This window comes from Mytilus edulis, chromosome 1 (genome assembly GCF_963676685.1).
Source record: "Mytilus edulis chromosome 1, xbMytEdul2.2, whole genome shotgun sequence".
NCBI lineage: Eukaryota > Metazoa > Mollusca > Bivalvia > Mytilida > Mytilidae > Mytilus > Mytilus edulis.
The window spans coordinates 114,306,129-114,327,351 of record NC_092344.1 but is presented as its reverse complement, the minus strand read 5'-3'; the positions used below and the strand labels follow the sequence as shown (position 1 = coordinate 114,327,351).

The window sequence follows — 21,223 nt, the reverse complement described above, 5'->3', positions numbered from 1 at the left end:
TATAGTGCACTGAAACCCTTGCCAATTACTATACCGTGATGTTTGGTGTGGGCTTCTTTGCACACGAAACCATATTGCCCATCTTGTAATTTTTGTATTCTTCTAATCAGTCAGCTGTTTTTTAAACGGGCGATTCTGTTTATTTACACAAAATCCATTCGTTTTTTATGCGTTTTGTTATTTGATTTTGCCATGTGAGTATGGACTTTCCGATAAGATTTTCCTCTATGTTCAGTATTTTTGTGATTTTACTTTTTACACCAGAAATCAATGAAGCGACGAAAGCGCGGGAAACGAAATGACATCTTCGGTAAATTCCGTGATTTTAATATTTTCTAATCAATATGTCCAAGCAATGAAAAATAAATGGTTATTATTTTTATACAAACAGCATACATTTTTTGTACTTACTATTTAAAAAAAATCTAAGCTTACGAAGAAATCTAACACTAAAGTATCTCAATCATTTAACCGTTTTAATACACAGTCTAAAGTGTAGATTATGTGTATTTACTGTTCCATTTTTAAAGAATATCAATGATACTTAAATATATATGTCAAGTTTGGGGCCCCTGGCCATGGCTCTTCTATTTTTCATATAGCGCTAATGCGGCGTAAAGCAACCAACAATCAATCATAATTCATCTTACATGTACATCTCCTTTGAATTTGTTTGCTTATTTGTTCTATGCATGGTCTATGAATATCTACATGTATCTATATACCACATTTTCATGATCTCACAAAAATGTTTAAAATGTATACATTTTACTTTCTTCTAGCTTCTCTCATGTGATAGCGGAACCTTTTTGGTCACTATTTATGTGTTGCGTTTAAATACGAATTGTAACACCTTATAGTGACTGAACAGGTAAAACAAATACTTCTCAAGAAACAGAAAAAAAGACTACTTGGAACAGCACCAGACTATGTATTAATAAAAACTCAGATCGGAATAGCATGGAGGATATGTTACATCCTTGTGAATAAGCAAGGAAAGCTTTCAATAATAGTGCATTTTTTTAAAATCTATTAAGTTTTTCACAATTTCTGTTCAAATTTCAACATAACTTGTCTAAATTGCTAATCTAACTTCACTGAAACTTTCAGTGGTGGATCCAGAATTTTTCATAAGCGGGGGCCCACTGACTGCCTAAGAAGGGGCCCGCTCCAGTCATGCTTCAGTGATTTAATAAATAAACAAAAAAAATTCCTACTAAAAGGGGCGGCCCAGGTACCCCTGAAAAACCCTCTGACTGCGCCTCTGACCTTAAAACAATATGACAAGTGTTTCATTCACCAAAATACTGGTGTGTTTCTGTGATAAATATCATGCACAATTTTATGATTGAAAGGGGAAAGAAGATCCCCCACACGGTGTACCTGCACATGACAATTGCAAACTGACCCAATGTTTTTTTTTATCACAACCAATGAACTGATACTAACATTATCAGAGAGTATGTATACACATCAAATGAAAAAAGCACCAATAATTGATAAATATTATCAGATATAACAGAATTAACTATGTTTTAAAATTTATTACAAAAAAATGTGTTCTCAATCTTGTAGATAGATATAACTGGATCTAATATAAGTACCAAAGACAACTGTCTATCCAAGTCACAATTTATAAAAGTAAACCATTATAGGTTGTAGTATGGTCTTCAACGCAAAGCCTGGTTTACACCAAACAGCAATTCTATATAGTCCATATCAATCATGACAATAAACATTAACAAGTCAAACTTACTAATAATCCTAACTATATGTATTACATGAACTGGTTGCCATCAGAAATGAAAATATAAATATTTAAACTAACAAAAGCTTGATTACACGTGCAACCAAATATAAAGCACGAAAGGCTAATAATAATATGAAGCTCTCATCTATAGAACTTTAAAAAAAAAATTTGTCAAGATCACCAACCACAACGTGATATATTAAAATATATAAGAAGACAGGTGACAACATGTCAAAGAAAATTTTTTGCAATTCATATTTCATACCAAATCCCATTACCACAAAACATCTTTTTCCAGTATTACTGCATCTGGAAATTCGTAATAAAAACAATTAACTTGTACCGTCAAATCTAATTGCTTCTTCTTAGACAAAAGTCGGATAAGATAGTAATCACTTATATACGTATAAGATGAAACATTCTCAAATTTGAAAGGCCTTCTGTAGTAGTCCATTTTGTCAGTAGTAATCCTCAAAAGTACATTAGATTATATGCTTGTTAATCAAGTTGCTTATAGACACAGTATACATTTTATTATAACAATATTCCGTATTTCAATTCTCAATTTTATTAAGTCTCCCTGGTCTACCAATAATACAACTAAGATCACAAATTAGTAGAAACAAGAATGTGTCCAAAGTACACGGATGCCCCACTCGCACTATCCTTTTCCATGTTCCATGGACCGTGAAATTGGGTAATAATCTAATTTGGTATTAAAATTAGAAAGATTATACTATAGGGAACATATGTACTAAGTTTCAAGTTGATTGGACTTCAATTTTATCAAAAACTACCTTGACCAAAAACTTTAACCTGAAACTCCCACTTTCATTTTCTATGTTTAGTGGACCGTGAAATTGGGGTCAAAAGTCTAATTTGGCTTCAAAATTAAAAAGATTATATCATAAGCAACAAGTTTACTAAGTTTCAAGTTGATTGGACTTCAGCTTCACCAAAAAACTACCTTGACCAAAAACTTTAACCTGAAACTCCCACTTTCATTTTTTATGTTCAGTGGACCGTGAAATTGGGGTCAAAAGTCTAATTTGGCTTTAAAATTAGAAAGATCATATCATAAGCAACAAGTCTACTAAGTTTCAAGTTGATTGGACTTCAGCTTCATCAAAAACTACCTTGACCAAAAACTTTAACCTGAACGGACGGACGCACAGACGAACGGAGCCACAGACCAGAAAACATAATGCCCCTCTACTATCGTAGGTGGGGCATAAAAAGCCATGTATTCATATTGCTTGGAGTGCAATATTCCAATAAAAATAACCTATACTCACAAACCACTGATCTGAATATTATCAGCTAAAATACGGCAAGCTTTTTAGAAAAGCTATTACTTGTTATTTACATCGTCATCCTTCGGTTTCTGGTTGATATTTGTTTCATTAAAATCATTATATGTCTCTTCAATTCAACAGAGATGCCAGGTCGATGACCATGTTTTGACCGATGATTTCTAATGATAAAATTAAAAGATAATTTATAAATAGTACGAAACAGACACCATATATATTAATATACAGCAATACATATTTTTATACAAGCTTAGTACAGGTAATCTCCCGATCGAGATGTTGGTTATGTGGAACACATCCTTTTTCTTAAATTCATTTTTATATCAAAATGTTGATTAAGCTAAAATTTAGCAAAATGCACTTAACTGCTTTCCTTTTTTATTCACGATTTACAGCAGATTACAGTCAGTATGTAGCTAATGGTAATATCTTTGGTTAGCTTGCTTGTTAGCTGAACCGTAAAGTCATTGTTAGGTAAGGTATACTACCCTCCTTTTAAAGTAGCTTAGTCTTAAAGAGAAATAGATTTTTTATCTGTTGGGCTAGTCTACTATTAAAGGAGGGAAGTTTACCTTACCTAACAATGACTTCACGGTTCAGCTAACAAGCAAGCTAACCAAAGATATTACCATTAGCTACATACTGACTGAAATCTGCTGTAATGTTTCTTAGTAATAGTAATAAGTTATTACAATCACACTTGGTTTTAAATTTTTGCTGATTATCGCACTATCTATTAGCTTTATTATTCATGCATGGCTAGCTAATTTTATCAAATACATATAGAATCTCATATAAATGGGATTATCATATACTTAGACTAAATAACCTATTAATTTTACCGTATGATAATAGCATTAAATTGACGTAAATTCCATATTTTTCGAATTGGTGCTTAGCGGGCTGATATGAAAAGTTTATCACATGCTTCGATTGTTATCACATGCCTTTCCGTAACGTTATCACATGGCATTCCGGTAATACTCGGCCAATTCCGGAAAATACACCTCAATGCTACGTTTTCAGTGAAAAACATTACAAAGTAGTGTACAAAACAACTATTTGAATACTGGAAAGTATATTGTTTAAAATAATAAAAACAAAAAAACAAACAAAAAAACAAACAAATTATTTAATAAATGCATTTTTTAAGTTTTTCTGAAACATAATTTAGAAAGTTTCTTTAAAAAGTTGACTTTTCCAAACAATGATCATTATGTATATTGTTGAATTATTTTTTTGTCGATTCGTCCATATTAAAATGTTTTTTTTTATCGCTCTGTTGAGGCATATGATAGAAAGATTTCATATTGAATGTATCAAATTTTTGGTCCGACGGCCGTGAACTTTTTTACTCTTTAAACTTCGGGAACCACGTAAAAGGATAAATATATGAATCTGTTATTTTTTTCTACTGTTGAAGCATATGATAAAAAGATCATAACATGTCATTTTTCATATCGCATGTATTATCAGCCCTCGGTCAATATCAGCCCTCGAGCCATGCGGTGGGTATAAGCTGTCAAATTCGTGATCACCGCTTTGGTAAGGGAGCTACCATTTGATTTTTATGGGGAGGCTAGGTTGAAAATTTTTGCCCTGCTTTTTTTTTTTTAGTTGTAATCTCTGTCCTGGCTTTTTATTTTTTACTCTATTCGGTCCTGCCTTTTTTTTTACTAGTTTATCCTGACTTTTTTTACACAAATTGTCATCCTGCCTTTTTTTTTAACAAGTTTCTCATCCTGCCTTTTTTTTTTTTTAACTCAAAACTCCTGTCCTGCCTATTTTTTTCAAATTTCATCCTAGCCTCCCCCCCCCCCCCCATAAAAATCAAATGGTAGCTCCCTAAAGGGGTATAAGCTGTCAAATTCGTGATCACCGCTTTGGTAAAGGGGTATAAGCTGTCAAATTCGTGATCACCGCTTTGGTAAAGGGGTATAAGCTGTCAAATTCGTGATCACCGCTTTGGTAAAGGGGTATAAGCTGTCAAATTCGTGATCACCGCTTTGATGTATTTTTTCATATTTGATTTTACAACATATTCAAACAATTATTCAAATTATAAATTACAACCCCCCCTTTTTTTACAATCAAAATGCATGGACACTTAATGACGAATCGGAAATTCGTGTGTAATTTAGCGGACAGCCGCAATCTAATTAACAACCAAGATGACCTCCAAAGACCATATATACGTAGTGTTAAAATGAATAAAAGTACACGTTTTTTCCTGTCTAATAAGGTATTAGTGATTCGCAAGTGCGCAACGTTATATAAATTATATAAATTATAAATTGTGTCAGTCTTTGTTATTGTGTAATTTCTTTTTCCTTTTTTCAAAAGTATCTATCAGTTTTATTTTATTTTTATTTTCGGTTACTTAATTTGAGTGCTCAATATGGCATCCATATAAAATAAAATATATTGACATGATTGAGAATGTACAGCGCCGGGCAACTAAACAGCTACCCGGATTAAATAATTTAACATACTCAGAAAGACTGCAAAAATTAAAACTACCGTCTCTAAATTTTAGACGGGTCCGAGGTGACATGATTGAATTATATAAAATACTGAACGGACAATATGATAAAGAGGCGGCACAATTTGTTAAATTATGGAAGGATATGACTACACGAACAGGGGTACGCGGCAATAGTTTAAAAATATTTCCACAGAGAGCAAGAACAGAATTAAGGAGGAATGCCTTTGCTCTACGAGTAGTGAGAAAATGGAATACACTACCCGAAATTATAGTGACATCACCAACCACAAATACATTTAAGAATAGACTAGAGAAATACTTGAAGAACCAAACAATGGTGTACGAAGACTATAAATCAAAAATCACCGAAAGTAGAGAAGATTTAGATATAGCAGAGACTGATGAAGAGGAACTTTAGTTCCTGTATCAGTAAAAGAACCTAAGTAAACCTAAGTAAGTAAGTAAGTATCAGTAAAAAACTAAAATTCCAAAAATACTGAACTCCGATTAAATTTCAGAAACATAAAGTCGCTAATCAAATGGCAAAATCAAAAGCTCAAACAAATCGATCGAATGGACCAAAACTGTCATATTCCTGACATTGTACATACATTTTCTAAAGTAGAAAATGGTGGTTTAAACCTGGTTTTATAGTTAACCTCTGAACTGTATGATAGTCGCCTAAAATTCCATTATAATGACAACGATATGTGAACAAAACAAACAGACATAATAGGTAAAAATATCAAAAATAGGGGAACAGCAGTCAACATTGTGTTATTATCTTAATCACTATAAAATCAAACAAATATGTAAGCAAACATTTACCAAGGCACAATAACGGGATAAATAAGTACAAACCCACGTCATATGTAACAAAGAAACACAAAAATGCATATAGACAATGCATATTAGCAAAAATAAAAGATATAAATTATCATAGAACAATAACACAAGAGTAGAGAAAGATTACGACAAAGATGTATGTAATAAATAGTTCAACTTATTTAGCATATATTTGGCAAATATTAACGAACAAAAACTCTTACTTTGCATTGCGTTTGACAAGTTTTCCTTCCGGTTTCCTGTTTTCGGTAATTTTATGATAAAAGTCTTAGTATTTGACTCAAAATAGTATTTTTTGGTCCTGAAATTTTGCATCTTTCCTTACACAATGTGTGTGATGTTTTAAGTAGATTTCTTTTATAATTAAAAAGGAAAATAACAAATATACCGAACACCAAAGAAAATTCGAAACCATAGTTCCTCTTCAAATGCCAAAATCAGAAGCTCAAACACATCAAAGACAAGAACTCATAAAAAAAACTGAATATCCTCGTCATTTTTCTAAAAACGTTTGAAAAAAAAGATCATCGGACGATAGAAAGACTTTATGGATAAATATATCGTATAAACTTCACAAATGCTACATGATGGTCTTTAAGTTTAGATGCTTTTAAAGTACTGACGTTGTTTCTCATCCTCATTACATGTTATCATATAGTACTCTTTTATTTGTCTTTGTAAATTATTAACCTATACTGTTTACTGTTTAGTCCATTTTTTTTTTCTTTTTTGACGTGTTTGGGTACTTATGCATCCGGCCAATGTTATGTTGTGCCGTGATAATTTTTAGTATGCTTGTCTTTCTTTTTTGCTTATGTGCTTTTTCTATATGCCATTTTGTTTTTCTTTCTTTGTTTTCATTGTGAATAAGATTATAACACAATGTTCAGACTGCTGTACCTCTATTTTTGACATTTTCATCTATTATATCTGTTTGTTTTGTTCACACATTTTAGTCCATATAATGGAATTTTATGCGACTGTCATACAAGTAAGTCGTTGAGCTATCTTTAAAACCAGGTTTAATCCACCATATTTGTTTACCACATATAATTCACTTACCATAACCGGGTCATCTAAAATTGCCCTAACCACACACTTTAACCTGTAAACAATGTAAAAGTTTGAATGTCAATGGACCACGACACAGGACTAAATGTTTGACTCGAACACATCTTCATGAATTTGCTAATATTTACAACATCATTGATTCACCAATAGTGTTTACCCTTAAACAAACATAAAAAATAAAATGATTTTTTTAAAAATGTCGCAGTCACATAGAGCATGACTGAGAGAGCCGGGCCAAATAATCGTCTTGGAAATGAAATGAACCAGATTATTAGATATCATTGTTGCATATTATTGTGCGGTCTTGATTTATTCGAAGAATTATTTATGATCGAATTTAGTTTGTGTTAACTTCAAGAATGCAGTGTTTGTTGCTTTATAGTTCTGATGTTGGTGATACATTTTTATCTTTACCTTCCATGGATTGGTTCTGGATCTGGAATTTCTGTCCCTGTTTCAAGATTTTTAACAAATTTTACAAAACACTCGTATAGTCTCTGTTTTACACATTGTTTGGTTTTTATAGGAAAAGGATTATTATGATTTAAGTCTTAATTATCCCCTTGCTTAATGACGCAGTTGAAATGCTTTGCTGTTTGTCGCTCTCCCTTTTAACCAATCTATCTGCCCCTAAAACACATCAAAATTCCTCAACTCAATGTACAAGAAAAGTAATAATGCTATCTACAGAATATCATATTTTGAAATTAATCTTACAAATGTCCCGTGCTTGAGGAAACGTATCAACTAAAACAGTTAAATGCTGTACGTACGCTACCACTAGCACAATCAACTAAATGATGAGATATAATAAATGGTCAAATGATCAAATTAAACCTTACTAGTGTTTGATGATTGTTGGTTATGTATAGCAGCAAACTAAATGTGCATCATTACGGTAAAACTTTAATAAAAAAAAAACTGTTTATATAATGGTGATAAACATATGAAGAAACGGGTTGTGAACTGCCCTGATTTCTAAGCTTTGTGTGTTCTGTCGTCAATGTTTTTTTCCTGGATCTGCAAACAACCGTTAAACAATGAATGAAAAGTATTACCATTTATATACTAAAATCTGTCGACGAAAAGTAGCAAGTACAGAAGTTGACTGCAATATTATTTATTTAGTTTTCCTTGTTGAGCTTATCATTTATATTGGTGCAGTTTGTTATGTCATTAACACTGTAAATTAACATTGACCCACAAATAACTACCAATGGAATAAACTCTCTATTGATAATATATCTTGAACATTTTTTCTACGCTAGTACTATCCTGAACTTATTCACAAATACTGAAAACCTCTTTTTCATCCGTAGGGATAAAATGTTTGCGTATTTTCTTTGTCATATTTATTGACCATATTTTTGTTTGCCATATTATGTTGCTCTTGTTGCACACAATATGTGCCTGAGTGTTTTAAGTAATAATAATTGACCTGATAATATCGTTCAAAGACAAAATGTCAACAATTGACATCAATCAAAAAAATAGAACCTGTAATATATTTTATTTCCTAAAGACATGACCTATGGTAGACATGCAAATCATAAAGTAAAATATGTATACAATATAGCAACCGTACTTCCCTCTATCATACAACTAAAGTACGTAGTACTTATACAATAATCTATAGGGAAACTTGCTAGAAGACCGTAAGAAACAACTTTGTTATTGAAAAAAAACTGTTGACGCAGAGATATGTTTCGATGTGATTTGGTGGTATAACGCAAATGTCGAAATCTGTACATGTTAAATATACAAATCAATCCAAAAAAAATGAACAATAACTGGATAGACCAAAAAAACATTTTGGAAATGAAAAGTTCCAATCTTACAAACCTGCACACCAAATAGTATTGACTTTTCACACGGGTTCCCTTGAAACGGTTAAAAATGCAATGAACTATAAAAGTATTGGCTATATAATCCCCATGTAATGGGAATTCAAATGTCAATACAACTGAATACAAATATCATTTATTTAACATTTAGCGTTCATTTATATACTGAGATCATCACAAAATTTAATAACATGTAAATAGTGCAAACATTCAAAGTCAATGAACCATGACTGAATGGAGGGCCAGTAGCATTAAATGGAAATGATAGCTGCCAATGCGTATACATCTGCACACAAAATATCATTGACCTACCATATATAGTCATCTGAAACTGATCTAATGACAAACTTAAACATGTAACCTTTGTAAAAGTTTCAAAGTCAATTGACCATTAATTAGTGAGCGTCGCATAATAAAAGCCATGGAGTTGAGATGTGAAAATGTTGCATACCTACTATCATGACTATCATTGACATCCACCAGTGCCCTTAAACGGACATTATCACTCACTATTACATTGAAATATGCAAATATTATTAAGTGAAAAGACCATGACTGAGGGGGACGAGTTAAATATTCTCCATGTAAATGAAATTTTTACAACTGCATTCCAAAAATTATTGACAACGCTAAGTGGTTTCCCGTGAACTTAAACAAACCACAGGCTACTATATGTTTGATGACAAGGCCACGGCCACTGGAAACATCAGTCTTAGTCTCGCTTCATAGGCTCGAGAAAAAACAAATCACATTTGTAAACATTGGACTTCCTCATCAACTCCCCAAACTTCGTATGATCTATTAAGGCAACAGTAATATACCGCTGTTCTAATATTGTTTTCGGTAGAACATCTATATATATGTGTCGATCTACCCTCTTTCATATAGTGATGCCAAACACTTAAATGCATTCTACTATGTTACTATGTCTATCCTGGTGCAGATAATAAAATAATAAAATAATTGTTAGTTTTTCGTGGATATATATTAGAATAAAAATGCTGCTCAAAATCTCTCTGTAAATGGAAGCATACATAAGTATACTTATATCTTCTTTAGCAAGAACACTTCAGCGTTTAATGTCATCATCAACACATATCATATCCCTTACTGTTCTCAATCAAAGATTGTTTTTGTCCATCTTGCAAGGGTCATATCCAATAAGCCACCAAGTTCGCATATCGCCTTTTCCCTACAAATGTAAACATTAAGTATCTTGATTAAGATAGATCAATTCAATCAAGCGAAGATAAGTTTTCAGTGTCTGAGTAGAAAGTTGATGAAACAGGGGTTTGTTAAAGAACGTCTCGTTCTTTTTCTAAAAAAGTTCATCGGAAGGTACCAAGACCTTGTTGATAAATATTCCGTATCAACTTCTCAAATAATACACGATGGTCTTGATGTATAGATTCTTCGTACTGATGTTGTTTATCATCTTAACAACGTGTTTTATAGTTCTTTCATTTGTCTTTGTTCTATTATTAATATTACTTTTACTGTTGAATGGTTTCATGTGATATCCGTTTCACGTGGCTCGGTACTTATACATCTCGTCAATGTGTTTGTATTGGCTTTCATTTTTTTGTGGTTTGTTTTGTATTTGCGACTTTTTGTATTTCTTTTGTTCTTATAACGTGACTCTGTACTTTAAAAGATCCCGTCAGTATGATATTGTTCTATTATATGTCATTATGATATATTTCTATTATGAATTACAATATACGTTGAACCACAAACGTCAAAATCATTCAATCGCGTAGTGGTATTAACTATTTTTGGATTCTTATAAATTCTATATATAACTTTTGGACTAGTTTAAATCTCGGTCTATTTCTTAAATTTATTCTTACATACTTTTGATTTTTTAACCCTGTATGCTAACATTCCCATGAAAATTTTAAAATTGTTTGTACGCACATTGAACGACAAATTTATGTGACGTATAAAATTTTCTGACGTCAGACACTCAATAAATGTGTTCGTAGATAGAAGATGTTTTTGTGTTCTGTTAAATTGTTCCTTTTAAAATTGTTAAACGATGATGACTGATGTACCCATATTTTGACTATTATATTTATTGTGTCTGTTTATTTAACGCATCAATGTAAAAATATCGGAAATTGATGAGACTGTCATTAAAGTGAGAGGGTTAGCGCTATAGAACCAGGTTTAATCCACCATTTTCTACATTTGAAAATGCCTGTACCAAGTCAGGAATATGACAGTTTTTGTCCATTCGTTTTTGATACGTTTTGTTATTTGATTTTGCCATGTGATTATGGACTTTCCCAATTGATCTTCCTCTAAGTTCAGTATTTTTGTGATTTCAATTAAGTTTTATATTTGATGCCTATAACGAACGTTAAAGAATCATGGTTGAATTACATTACCTGAGCTGTATTTGTCAAAACCTGGCAGAATTTCGGGTCGTCAATGATGTTATTCTTTTTACTTTATTTTACCTTTTTATTTTTTTAATCGACCGTCACAAGCGCGCATGGCGTTCTTTATTTTAATCCTGTTATCTATATGAGTTTATTAAATAATTCAGCCATTTCAATTTTTTGAAAGACTAACTGATTTTTTGAATGCATTTTCATTTAAAACGGTCGGAGTTGTCTCCCATTATTCAATCTATGCAACCGTTAATGCAATGCTTAAATAAGGCAAAATGAGAAAATATGGCTGCAATATCTACTTTCAGCATTGCAGATTTCGTTTGTTATCCTATTGTCTCTCATGCTGTCTTAAGATAATTATTTTTTTCTGATTTCCATTTTGGAGTATCAACAATAAAATAATATTAAACAGTTACCTTTACACTTATGACACCTCTTTCCTCAACTTGAAAACCTCCAGTAATTGCCAACTCTGAATATGTGTCATCACTTATGTGAATTTTATAAGCTAAAAAGTACAATAATATCCTTTTATTACACAGGATCTTTTCAAATCATACATTTTTCTAGGTTTTGATCTTATTTTCTATGTGTTTTAGAATATTTGCATAAAAGGGGAGACATACCTTTGTAACAACTATGACATAGATTTTCAAGATAGATTTCTTATATTTATACTTAAGTAACGCTAAATTTGAGAAATGTTGACTAGAATGATAGAGAAAAGTATTATTCGTAAAAATTAACTAGATTGAATATTTCTATTCAAAAACTTCAATAAGTTAACATGATAACGTGGTATTATCGTAGCAGGATCGTGGTAGAAGTGTAATGAGGACGTAATAGCATCGTGAAAACAACAAAAAAATACATTTTCATGACGTTCATACTGCGACCTCAGCACGATCTTAATTAATTTTAGATCGCGGTGAGCTTGGTGATTTCGTTGTCTTGTGTGACTGGGGCTTAAGAGATTGTTTATTTTCTATGAGATAAATTTATTTTATTACGTTCTCCATTTGATTCCATTCTTGACGCTGTATTAACTGTGTCTCCAAACAAACAATATCTTGGCATAGTTCTACCTACAACACCAGCACAGACATACCCTAAAACAAACCAAAACACAACAAACATAATATCTTTAAGGGTGAAATGATAAAATTATAACCGATGAAAACGGCAAATATTATTTTACGTATAACCCTTACAAGGCCAAAACAATATGTGACAAATCTTTAATCAGAAAATAAATTATGCAAATGTCCAAAATGATGAAATTTTCAATTAAGTGTTATCCATTTAGGTGGTGTCGGCTTGATAACTAGACTTTATTGCAGAACTGACGAATGGCAATTTTCGTCAATTCATACTGCTACCAACATAATATTCTGCAGTTTAAAACAAATATTATGTATATAACAAGTGAAGCAAACATTTTAGAACTTAATCACTTTACTTTTAATTGGTGGAAATAAATCACTTATATTCTTCAATAATGTTATCACCACTGTACTGACTATAATCAATTACTTACCTGAATGTAAGCCAATTCGTATTTTCAGAGGAGCATTTGGCAGATGAGGAATTTTAAAATGTTTTGCTGCTTCGACGATTTTCAAGGACATCTTAGCTATTTCTGATGCGTGGTTGGAGGTACGCTTAGGCAACCCTGATGCAACCATGTCTAACATATAAAATAAAAAAATTCTTTTGTTTTAAAGTATGATCGGCATACCAGATAATAAAATTACTCTGCAGTTAAACTTTCCATTTACTTAAAAACATTTGTTTTCTATGTTAGAAAAGAGAAATTGGTTTGTAATTATAAAAAGAAAGATAATGTTTTTATGCGTTAACGAGACATCTGTTCACTAATATTTCAAATATAGTACTTCTAGGGGTACAGTATGACGAACCCGTCTTTTTTAATTCTTAATACTTCTAGGATTCAATATACATTATGATAACATCAGTTTACTAATAATCCAAATACTCATAGGGGTAAACATGCAGTGTGATGAACCTACCTTGTTTTGCTAATCGTGTGTTGTTAAAAAAAATTATTCGACCTAAGAAATATCTAATTATGGTCTCAACAGACATAAAAAATTGAATAAGACGATCAGCTTGGTTAAAAAAAACCACCCTTTTCGAATATTGATTAATGCAAAAAACTACCAATTTATATATTTTATACGTAAATCACAACCAATTCATATACATTTCCTGTTATCATGACAACTTGTTTAGACGTTTATCCACATTGGATCTTTCACGTTATTCTATAAACAAACCAAACACAGTGCTCAGAGTCATCCTAAAAGAAGATGATTACTTATCACCCGTTGACATATAAATGTCTACCCATTGGTTTTTTTACCATCATGAAATCGCACCCCATTCATATATTTGAAATTCCAAAACATGTATCTTATCCCAGCGGCATGTCTGTATATCGATTTATATAGGAAAAGATCCAGTCTCCCCCGTTCGAAATATAAACATTGTTTCTTATTATTGAAACAGTTTTTGGTATTCGTTTCGACGTTTGAAGGATTAAAAGTATATGCCCAATCACTTACATGCATCGCCTATTGTTTCTACTTTATAGACACAGAAATTTTCTATAATTTCATCAAATACTGTGTAGAGTCTGTTTAGTAATCCTACAACTTCTAATGCGGAACTTTTGGAACATAGCACTGTAAAACCAACGATATCGCTGAAGTAAATGGTGCATTGGTCAAATGATTCTGCCTGTACCGATAGTCCGGTTTTCAAAGAATCAGCTACGGATCTTGGTAGCATACCTGTAGTTTGAAATACATATTAGAATATCTTCAAATGATATGTGTTTTATTTATTTGGAGTAAATTGGTTGTAAAAAGACATCAAAGATAGAAGGATTATGGTTACTAAAATAACAAAAGTACCGAACTCCAAGAAAAATTCAAAAAAGAAAAGTTCAAATTTCAAATTCAAAAGCTATTTGTCACAGCAGTCAACATTGTGTTATACTCTTAATCACTATAAAAACAATATATATGTCAAAATAAAATAAAATTGCATATTTAGAGAACATAAACAAAAATGAAAGACTACAATACAAATAAATTATCATAGGAGAATAACACAATGTTGTGATGTATAAGCACCGAGCTACACTGTATCAGTGGCTCAATTTAAAATTCGACTTGAATTTTAAAACAATTTAAAGACAAACTCAAAATTAAGGAAAGTGGTTTTTCATAGTTCCACACGTATGTAATTCGTGTGCGGTAATAAAATAAAATTCCATTTAAAATGTTGTTATATCTTCATATAACATTTTCATTATAATCGATAAGAGACATATATGTTTAATGTTGAGTATAAACTCATCAGCTTATAATTTACGATAAAATTGCTCAACCAAAAATCCTTTATACATAGCTACAAATAATCAATATTTTCCTGATATAGTTTGACATGAATTTATTTTTAAATATTTATAAAAAAAAATGGATAAAGTCGGATTTCTACCCTTGATTTTTTTTTTAAATTCCTATGTTTCACTAATTATCGCTTCTTTTGGTTCTGCTTATTACGAAACTTTTATACCCCTAAAAAAGCAAGAACATTATTGTCCTACATTTTTGCTATATAATTATGTTCATTATGAGTCGGCGCTTATATCATGCTCTAAAATTTCCTGCTTTTCCCTTGACATTAAAAGTTCACTTTGAAATAATTTACTTAACAGAATTATGTATCCGAAAACAAAGTCAGACTGTCGTGCACAGAAATCATAAATTTGTCGATAATTTTTCATAAAAAAACTCTCTATCGTATCACCACTTACTATACAATAATAGCTCTGTTCTGTGCTTTTCAGCCATCAAATCTTGAGTTCTTTCTGCAACAACAGATTCCAAATGCTTTGAGTACTTTTCCATCTAAAATTGATAAAATAGTGATTTTATAAAAGGCAAAGAAAATAGATATTAAATAATAGAAATTGCAGCATACAATTTGGATACAAAAACAAGGTTTTGGCAATTGTTATTTTTCTTTGATGATAACAAAAACATTTTATCGTCTAAAAATCAACTTATTGCCAGTATAAAAAATAATGTAATGATTTCCTTATGCAGCAAAAATTCAAAACTATTTGTAGGATTTTGTTTAAAATGGACTCACCATTGTTATAATCAAATCCACGGGGTTTTGTTTATTAGGATTGATGCGTTGTAGCCGTCGTTTAATACTCTCAAATGATGGTCTTTCTATTGGGTTATGAGATCTGCATATTGAAATCAGCTGTCAATAAGAAAAATTATTTATTTGGTTTTAGACAAACTTAAAAAAGTGTTGGATTTTACAACATAAGTTATCGCATTTAATGCCGCAATGTCACATTATTTTTACAGCATTTCTGTTACTGTCCTAAATCCAGAAAAAAAACCGGTTGAGTCGATACCATTAACTAAAGTTGAATATGCAAATCCAAAATTAGTTTTATAAAACGGTATATAAAACGTTATATAGAACTGATGCTTTAGCAGACAGCAAAATAACGAGGTTGATACTAGTGAGCGTGATATACGAGTCACAAAAGTCGTTTGATTTTTCTGTTTACATGTTTTATTGTCTCTTGGTTATCACTTACGATATTACAATTTTATTTAACCGAACGGTACTTTTAAATTGTATTAGGAACCTCTTATTATGTAGTGAAACACAATAACTGGTCTTTTGAAACAACAATAATGTGTATCTTTCTCACATGCAACAGACTGTTTTAAACGAAAGTATCTCAGTTTTGAATTTAAAACACAATTACAAGATTGGTAGCATATTAATCACATTGATTCAATTTTTAAACACATATTATGTCTAAAATCTATTGCAAAATGTGTTCATGTCTTAAGACTATTTCGTTTACCTTACAATATTCATCCGGACATGGACAATTGTTTTCGTCTGACGTTTTCTCAAAAACCGGTAATGGCGGTTGCCAGTTAAAAGGCACAGAATATGGATCTTCTTCCTTCGTGTGAATAAAAATAAACTGTATAGTCCTATTTTTTTTCAAAGGGTTATTTGTGAGAAGAGTATCGTGTATCTAAACACGTACGGCATTTGTTGATATTGATTCATAATTAGTGATTCGGGAATCAACCAGATTATTATCATAACTAGGAAATCTTAATAGGGCAATGGAAAGAAATTCAAGAATGTATTATATTCTTTTTTCACTATTTCAGTAAAACGTTGGATCGTGTCTGGTAGAGGTTGGTTAACCTTGTATATCTGTTTGACATTATAACGGAATTGTAAACAACTGTCACACACTCAAAAATAAGAGAAAACAAACGACACAACGTTAAAAGGTAACACACACAGAAACGAACTGTAATATAACAATGGCCATATTCCTGACTTGGTACACGGTTTAAGTCATCTTCGGAAAATATATTTACCATGACAGGGATATGACAATTGTTTCCACTCAGACAGTTGGTTGATAACGTATGAAAGTATTTTTGTATGGACTTCCCCTTTTTAAATTAAACTTAGAGTTCGGTAAATTGTTATACTTTTTTGATATTATAAAAAGGAAATATTTGGCATACTAGAGGACTGGTTAGCAGGCGGATGATATAAAAAAAAAGTATCTATAAATTTCTATTATGGCTGGAACAGAAGGGAACTTTACACAGTTCATTTAGATCATCAAAACAAACAAACTTGAAAAATAACCATCATCTATCAACTCCTTAATTAAGTGCTGCTGCTTAAATAAAGGCAACAGTAGTATACCCTGTTCAAAACTCATAAATCCATGGACAAAAAACAAAATCGGGGTAATAAACTAAAACTGAGGGAAACGCATTAAATATAAGAGAGAACAACGACACAACATTAAAATGTAACACATACACACAGAAACGGACTAAGCATTAGACAAAATCCTATGAGAATAACAAATACAACATCAAAACCAAATACATGAATTTGAGATAGATAAGTATTAAGCTATTGATCTGAGCGTTTGAACTGCAATAGTTTAAGTCATCCATTCAAAGCTTTTAAGGGCAATGGTTAGAATTTACTTAAACGTTATGATTTTTTGGGGTGCAACAGACAACTCGCATTCTGAATATAAATCAGTTATCTACAAAAGGTGAAAATTAAAGAATATACACTACAAGGGTTCACAATACTATTGCTTTGATTTTACTGTTAAAAATATTAAAAAAAAACTTATACTCATTCTTCATTGTATAAACAATTTAGCTTCTTGTTATTTAAGGACACTAAAAAGTTCTGATTGCTATTAATCATTCTTACAACTGACACTGAACAAAATATTAGAATTTTAGAATTGTATATTTTTTATTGACATTGATTTGCATAAGCAAATAAAACATGCCCTGTCTTTTAGTGTGTTATTTCTACAAAATGAGATCAGTTGCAAAGAGTAAGAACATTAGTTCTTAATATATGGTTTGTATTATTTTTTTTATATAAATTTCCTATATTTAGCATGTTGAATTATTCGTATTATTCATTGCAATACATATATGTCTTGTATTATCGATACATTGCAACATGCCGATAACAAAATATTTGGAAGAGATGACAGACTCATTTAGTAGTACGAAAACAGGCATTTTATTGGCAAAAGAAATTAGTGACGAAAACTTAAAGGTCTACAGAACACTACACTGAACGCTGAAGATCGAGCACCACTATGGTATAGATATTCGGTATTGCCAAATAATATAAATCATATGTCACATCTTCATTCCAATGAGGCCAACCAAATAAAAATGGTGTCCCCATCGTATTTTCATCGGATGACTTTACTATTAGGAGTCTATGGCTTCCTTCTAATCAGCAGAAAACAAATTAAATCACACAAACACTTTAATTTTAAGGCCGATTTAATCTTATCACTACAACTTTTTTTTATGTAATACAAACAAATCAATGATTCCATTACTCTGTAAGCAGTGAATTTTTCTCTCGCACTAGTTAAATCAGCAAAGAGTTTGATATTTCTATACTCTGACTGCCAATTCTGTATGTTTATTCATAATATTAAATGCATTTGATAGTGACAGCAATAAAATAATAAAAATACAATTTTCTCTTTTAATTATAGCATTTTGGTCGAGTTTATCTGTGCCTTTTTTTTTTTGGCGTTTACCTGTATGAAAAAACAAAACTTAGCAGAATATTACATCTAATGCCTTTATACGTGAGAAAAAAACAGATAGATAGTTCACCAATATATTTTTACCTGAAATGGATCTCCTCTCGTTGCTATTTCTATCAGTATAACACTAAATGCGTATACATCACTGTGTTCAGTAGGAATAGCTTGACTTTTCACAAGTTCTGGTTCCAAATAAACTTGCTTTTGCTTTTTAATGTTTTCATCTTCGCAGACACCAGATTTTCGGAATGTTTCCAAACCATAATCTAGAGGCAAGAAGGATAACCAAGTTATTTTATAAATTTCAGTAAACAGTAAAAATTTTAGGAAGCGTCAATAATTGGTTAAGGGAAGTTTATAAAATACGATATGGTATCATAATTTTGTTAACGATATTAGAGCTATTAACAAAAATTAATTCTTTTCTTTCACACAAATGTTACAATGAAATTGTTGAATTCAAAATCTTATAACCTGATTTCTGTGTATGTAGCATTTACGGTTAATCACATACAATGAGAATATATTAAGTATTTCATAGTCTTTAAATTGACAAAGATATGCTATTTAAACCTTTTTTTTTTAATTTAAAATTAAATCTTATATTTGACTGCATTTGAATATTTTAGTTGTAATTGAAAAGTATGTTGAAATGCATTCCAGGGGCCTGGTTTTCGACAGTATCTTATGACTAAGACATGTCTTATGATGGTCTTAGGACATGTCATAGTCGTAAGATATGTTTTCGAAATTGTCCCAAGTTACGATTTGTCATAACTTATGTCGTAAACTTAAGACCCCTCGCGACATGACTTATGATGGTCTTATGATTGTCAACTAAAATTTTAATTACTTTTCATGTTAATTGCAATAAAAAAAATATATGTTGTGTTTCTCAGTTAGCTTATCAGTAAAGATTTGATTTTTCTAAGTCAACTACGTAAATTAAAATTTGAATCTTCAGCCTGCGACATACAATATTGAATTCCTTTCTTACTCATGGTTTTGTATAATAAATATACATATTATTTCGTTCGCAGAATATATTAGTGATGTGCACGGGCATTTCGTTAAGCGATGTACCGAATCTTAAAGGTATTCACAGTTAAATAACAATGCATGTATGGTGGTAATACAAGAAAGCGAAGTTCAAGATTTATTATATATTACAAACTAAATTTAAACAGGTTATCCACTCATATTTCAATTCCTTTTTGTATAAAATTTCATGTTCATTATAACGAAAAAGATAAAATATTCGTAAATATTAAGAATGGTAATAATTAATATGTTCATACTTTTCATTTTCATTTTTATATTTATCACTTTTTAATCATTGTTTTAAATGATAGAAAATAATGTTCACTTATGACAGTGATAAGAGCATCATAGATATGACTCTCTTAAGACAGCTTTGATTTACATCCTATGACATATCATATGATAGTCATAAGATGATCATAAAATATGTCCTAACTTTCAAAAACCAGGCCCCTGGCAGGTATCTTTTTATATCTTTTTTTTTTTTTTTTATAATTACAAAAAAGACATCTTTGAATCGATTGATATACATCACCATCACATTATATATATGACACTGGTGTCATATGTGGATTAGGATTTCAACTTATCCTTTCGTGGTATCTAAGGTCACCCTGGGGTTTTGGTTTGGTTTCTCTCTGACCAGTCGATATAAGTTATAAAGTTTTATATCACGGATACTTTAACAGTAGAAACATGCGTGATCTACGATATTGGATTAAGATGCATACCTGTTACTTTAACTGACCATCTGTCATCCATCACACAATTACTGGACCACAACCTCCCATGTATTATTTTATGACTGTGTAAATACTTCATACCTCTCGAAATATCGGTAGCAAAAGAAAATCTGTAAACAAAGATCAGAAGGTTGACCAAGTGGTTATTTTATTGTCATGCGATTTCTTAATGGTCAATCTGCTATTGTTTTTTTTTTGTTTAAACTGCAATTATTATTCACTTCATCTTAACAATCTTTCTCAATGAGTTTATGATATTTGAACATTGTTTAAGTACGATTGTACCTAAATTATGATAAAAGTTCATTACAACATTGACCATTATGAATAATCGGGTGACTGGTATAAATAAAAGTTAGCTTTTAAGAGGTCATTTGTTTTCAAGATAAACATGTTAAGTATGAAAAGGCCATTCAAATATTTTAGTTTGAGTAATATTTAGAATGCTGTATTTTATTTCATTTAACAGGCAAATGAAACCAGGAACAATTAAAAACCAATTGTTCAAAGAACCATTGATGGTC

General features: G+C 31.1%; 2 protein-coding genes across 2 annotated transcripts in view; one reads left to right on the top strand and one right to left on the bottom strand.

Annotated features, from left to right (window-relative positions):
* The first annotated feature begins 5,492 nt into the window (after positions 1-5,492).
* LOC139500709 (uncharacterized) lies at positions 5,493-5,966 on the top strand. The gene has a single exon (XM_071289572.1). The coding sequence runs from the start codon at positions 5,493-5,495 to the stop codon at positions 5,964-5,966; it is 474 nt and encodes a 157-aa protein (XP_071145673.1).
* A 2,994-nt stretch (positions 5,967-8,960) lies between these two features.
* LOC139500649 (atrial natriuretic peptide receptor 2-like) overlaps positions 8,961-21,223 on the bottom strand; it is a 40,521-nt gene continuing 28,258 nt past the window's right edge. The window contains exons 10-19 of the mRNA XM_071289451.1: positions 20,688-20,809; positions 19,000-19,181; positions 16,636-16,740; positions 15,891-16,010; positions 15,553-15,646; positions 14,294-14,521; positions 13,246-13,395; positions 12,719-12,817; positions 12,125-12,216; positions 8,961-10,501 (exon numbers count right to left, since the gene is read on the bottom strand). Coding sequence (XP_071145552.1) covers positions 10,430-10,501; positions 12,125-12,216; positions 12,719-12,817; positions 13,246-13,395; positions 14,294-14,521; positions 15,553-15,646; positions 15,891-16,010; positions 16,636-16,740; positions 19,000-19,181; positions 20,688-20,809 — 1,264 coding nt within the window. The 3' untranslated portion in view covers positions 8,961-10,429. The remainder of the gene's footprint in view (positions 10,502-12,124; positions 12,217-12,718; positions 12,818-13,245; positions 13,396-14,293; positions 14,522-15,552; positions 15,647-15,890; positions 16,011-16,635; positions 16,741-18,999; positions 19,182-20,687; positions 20,810-21,223) is intronic.

Coding starts and splice junctions, on each gene's coding strand:
- LOC139500709 (XM_071289572.1), top strand. CDS start 5,493: ATGATTGAGAATGTACAGCGCCGGGCAACTAAACAGCTACCCGGATTA.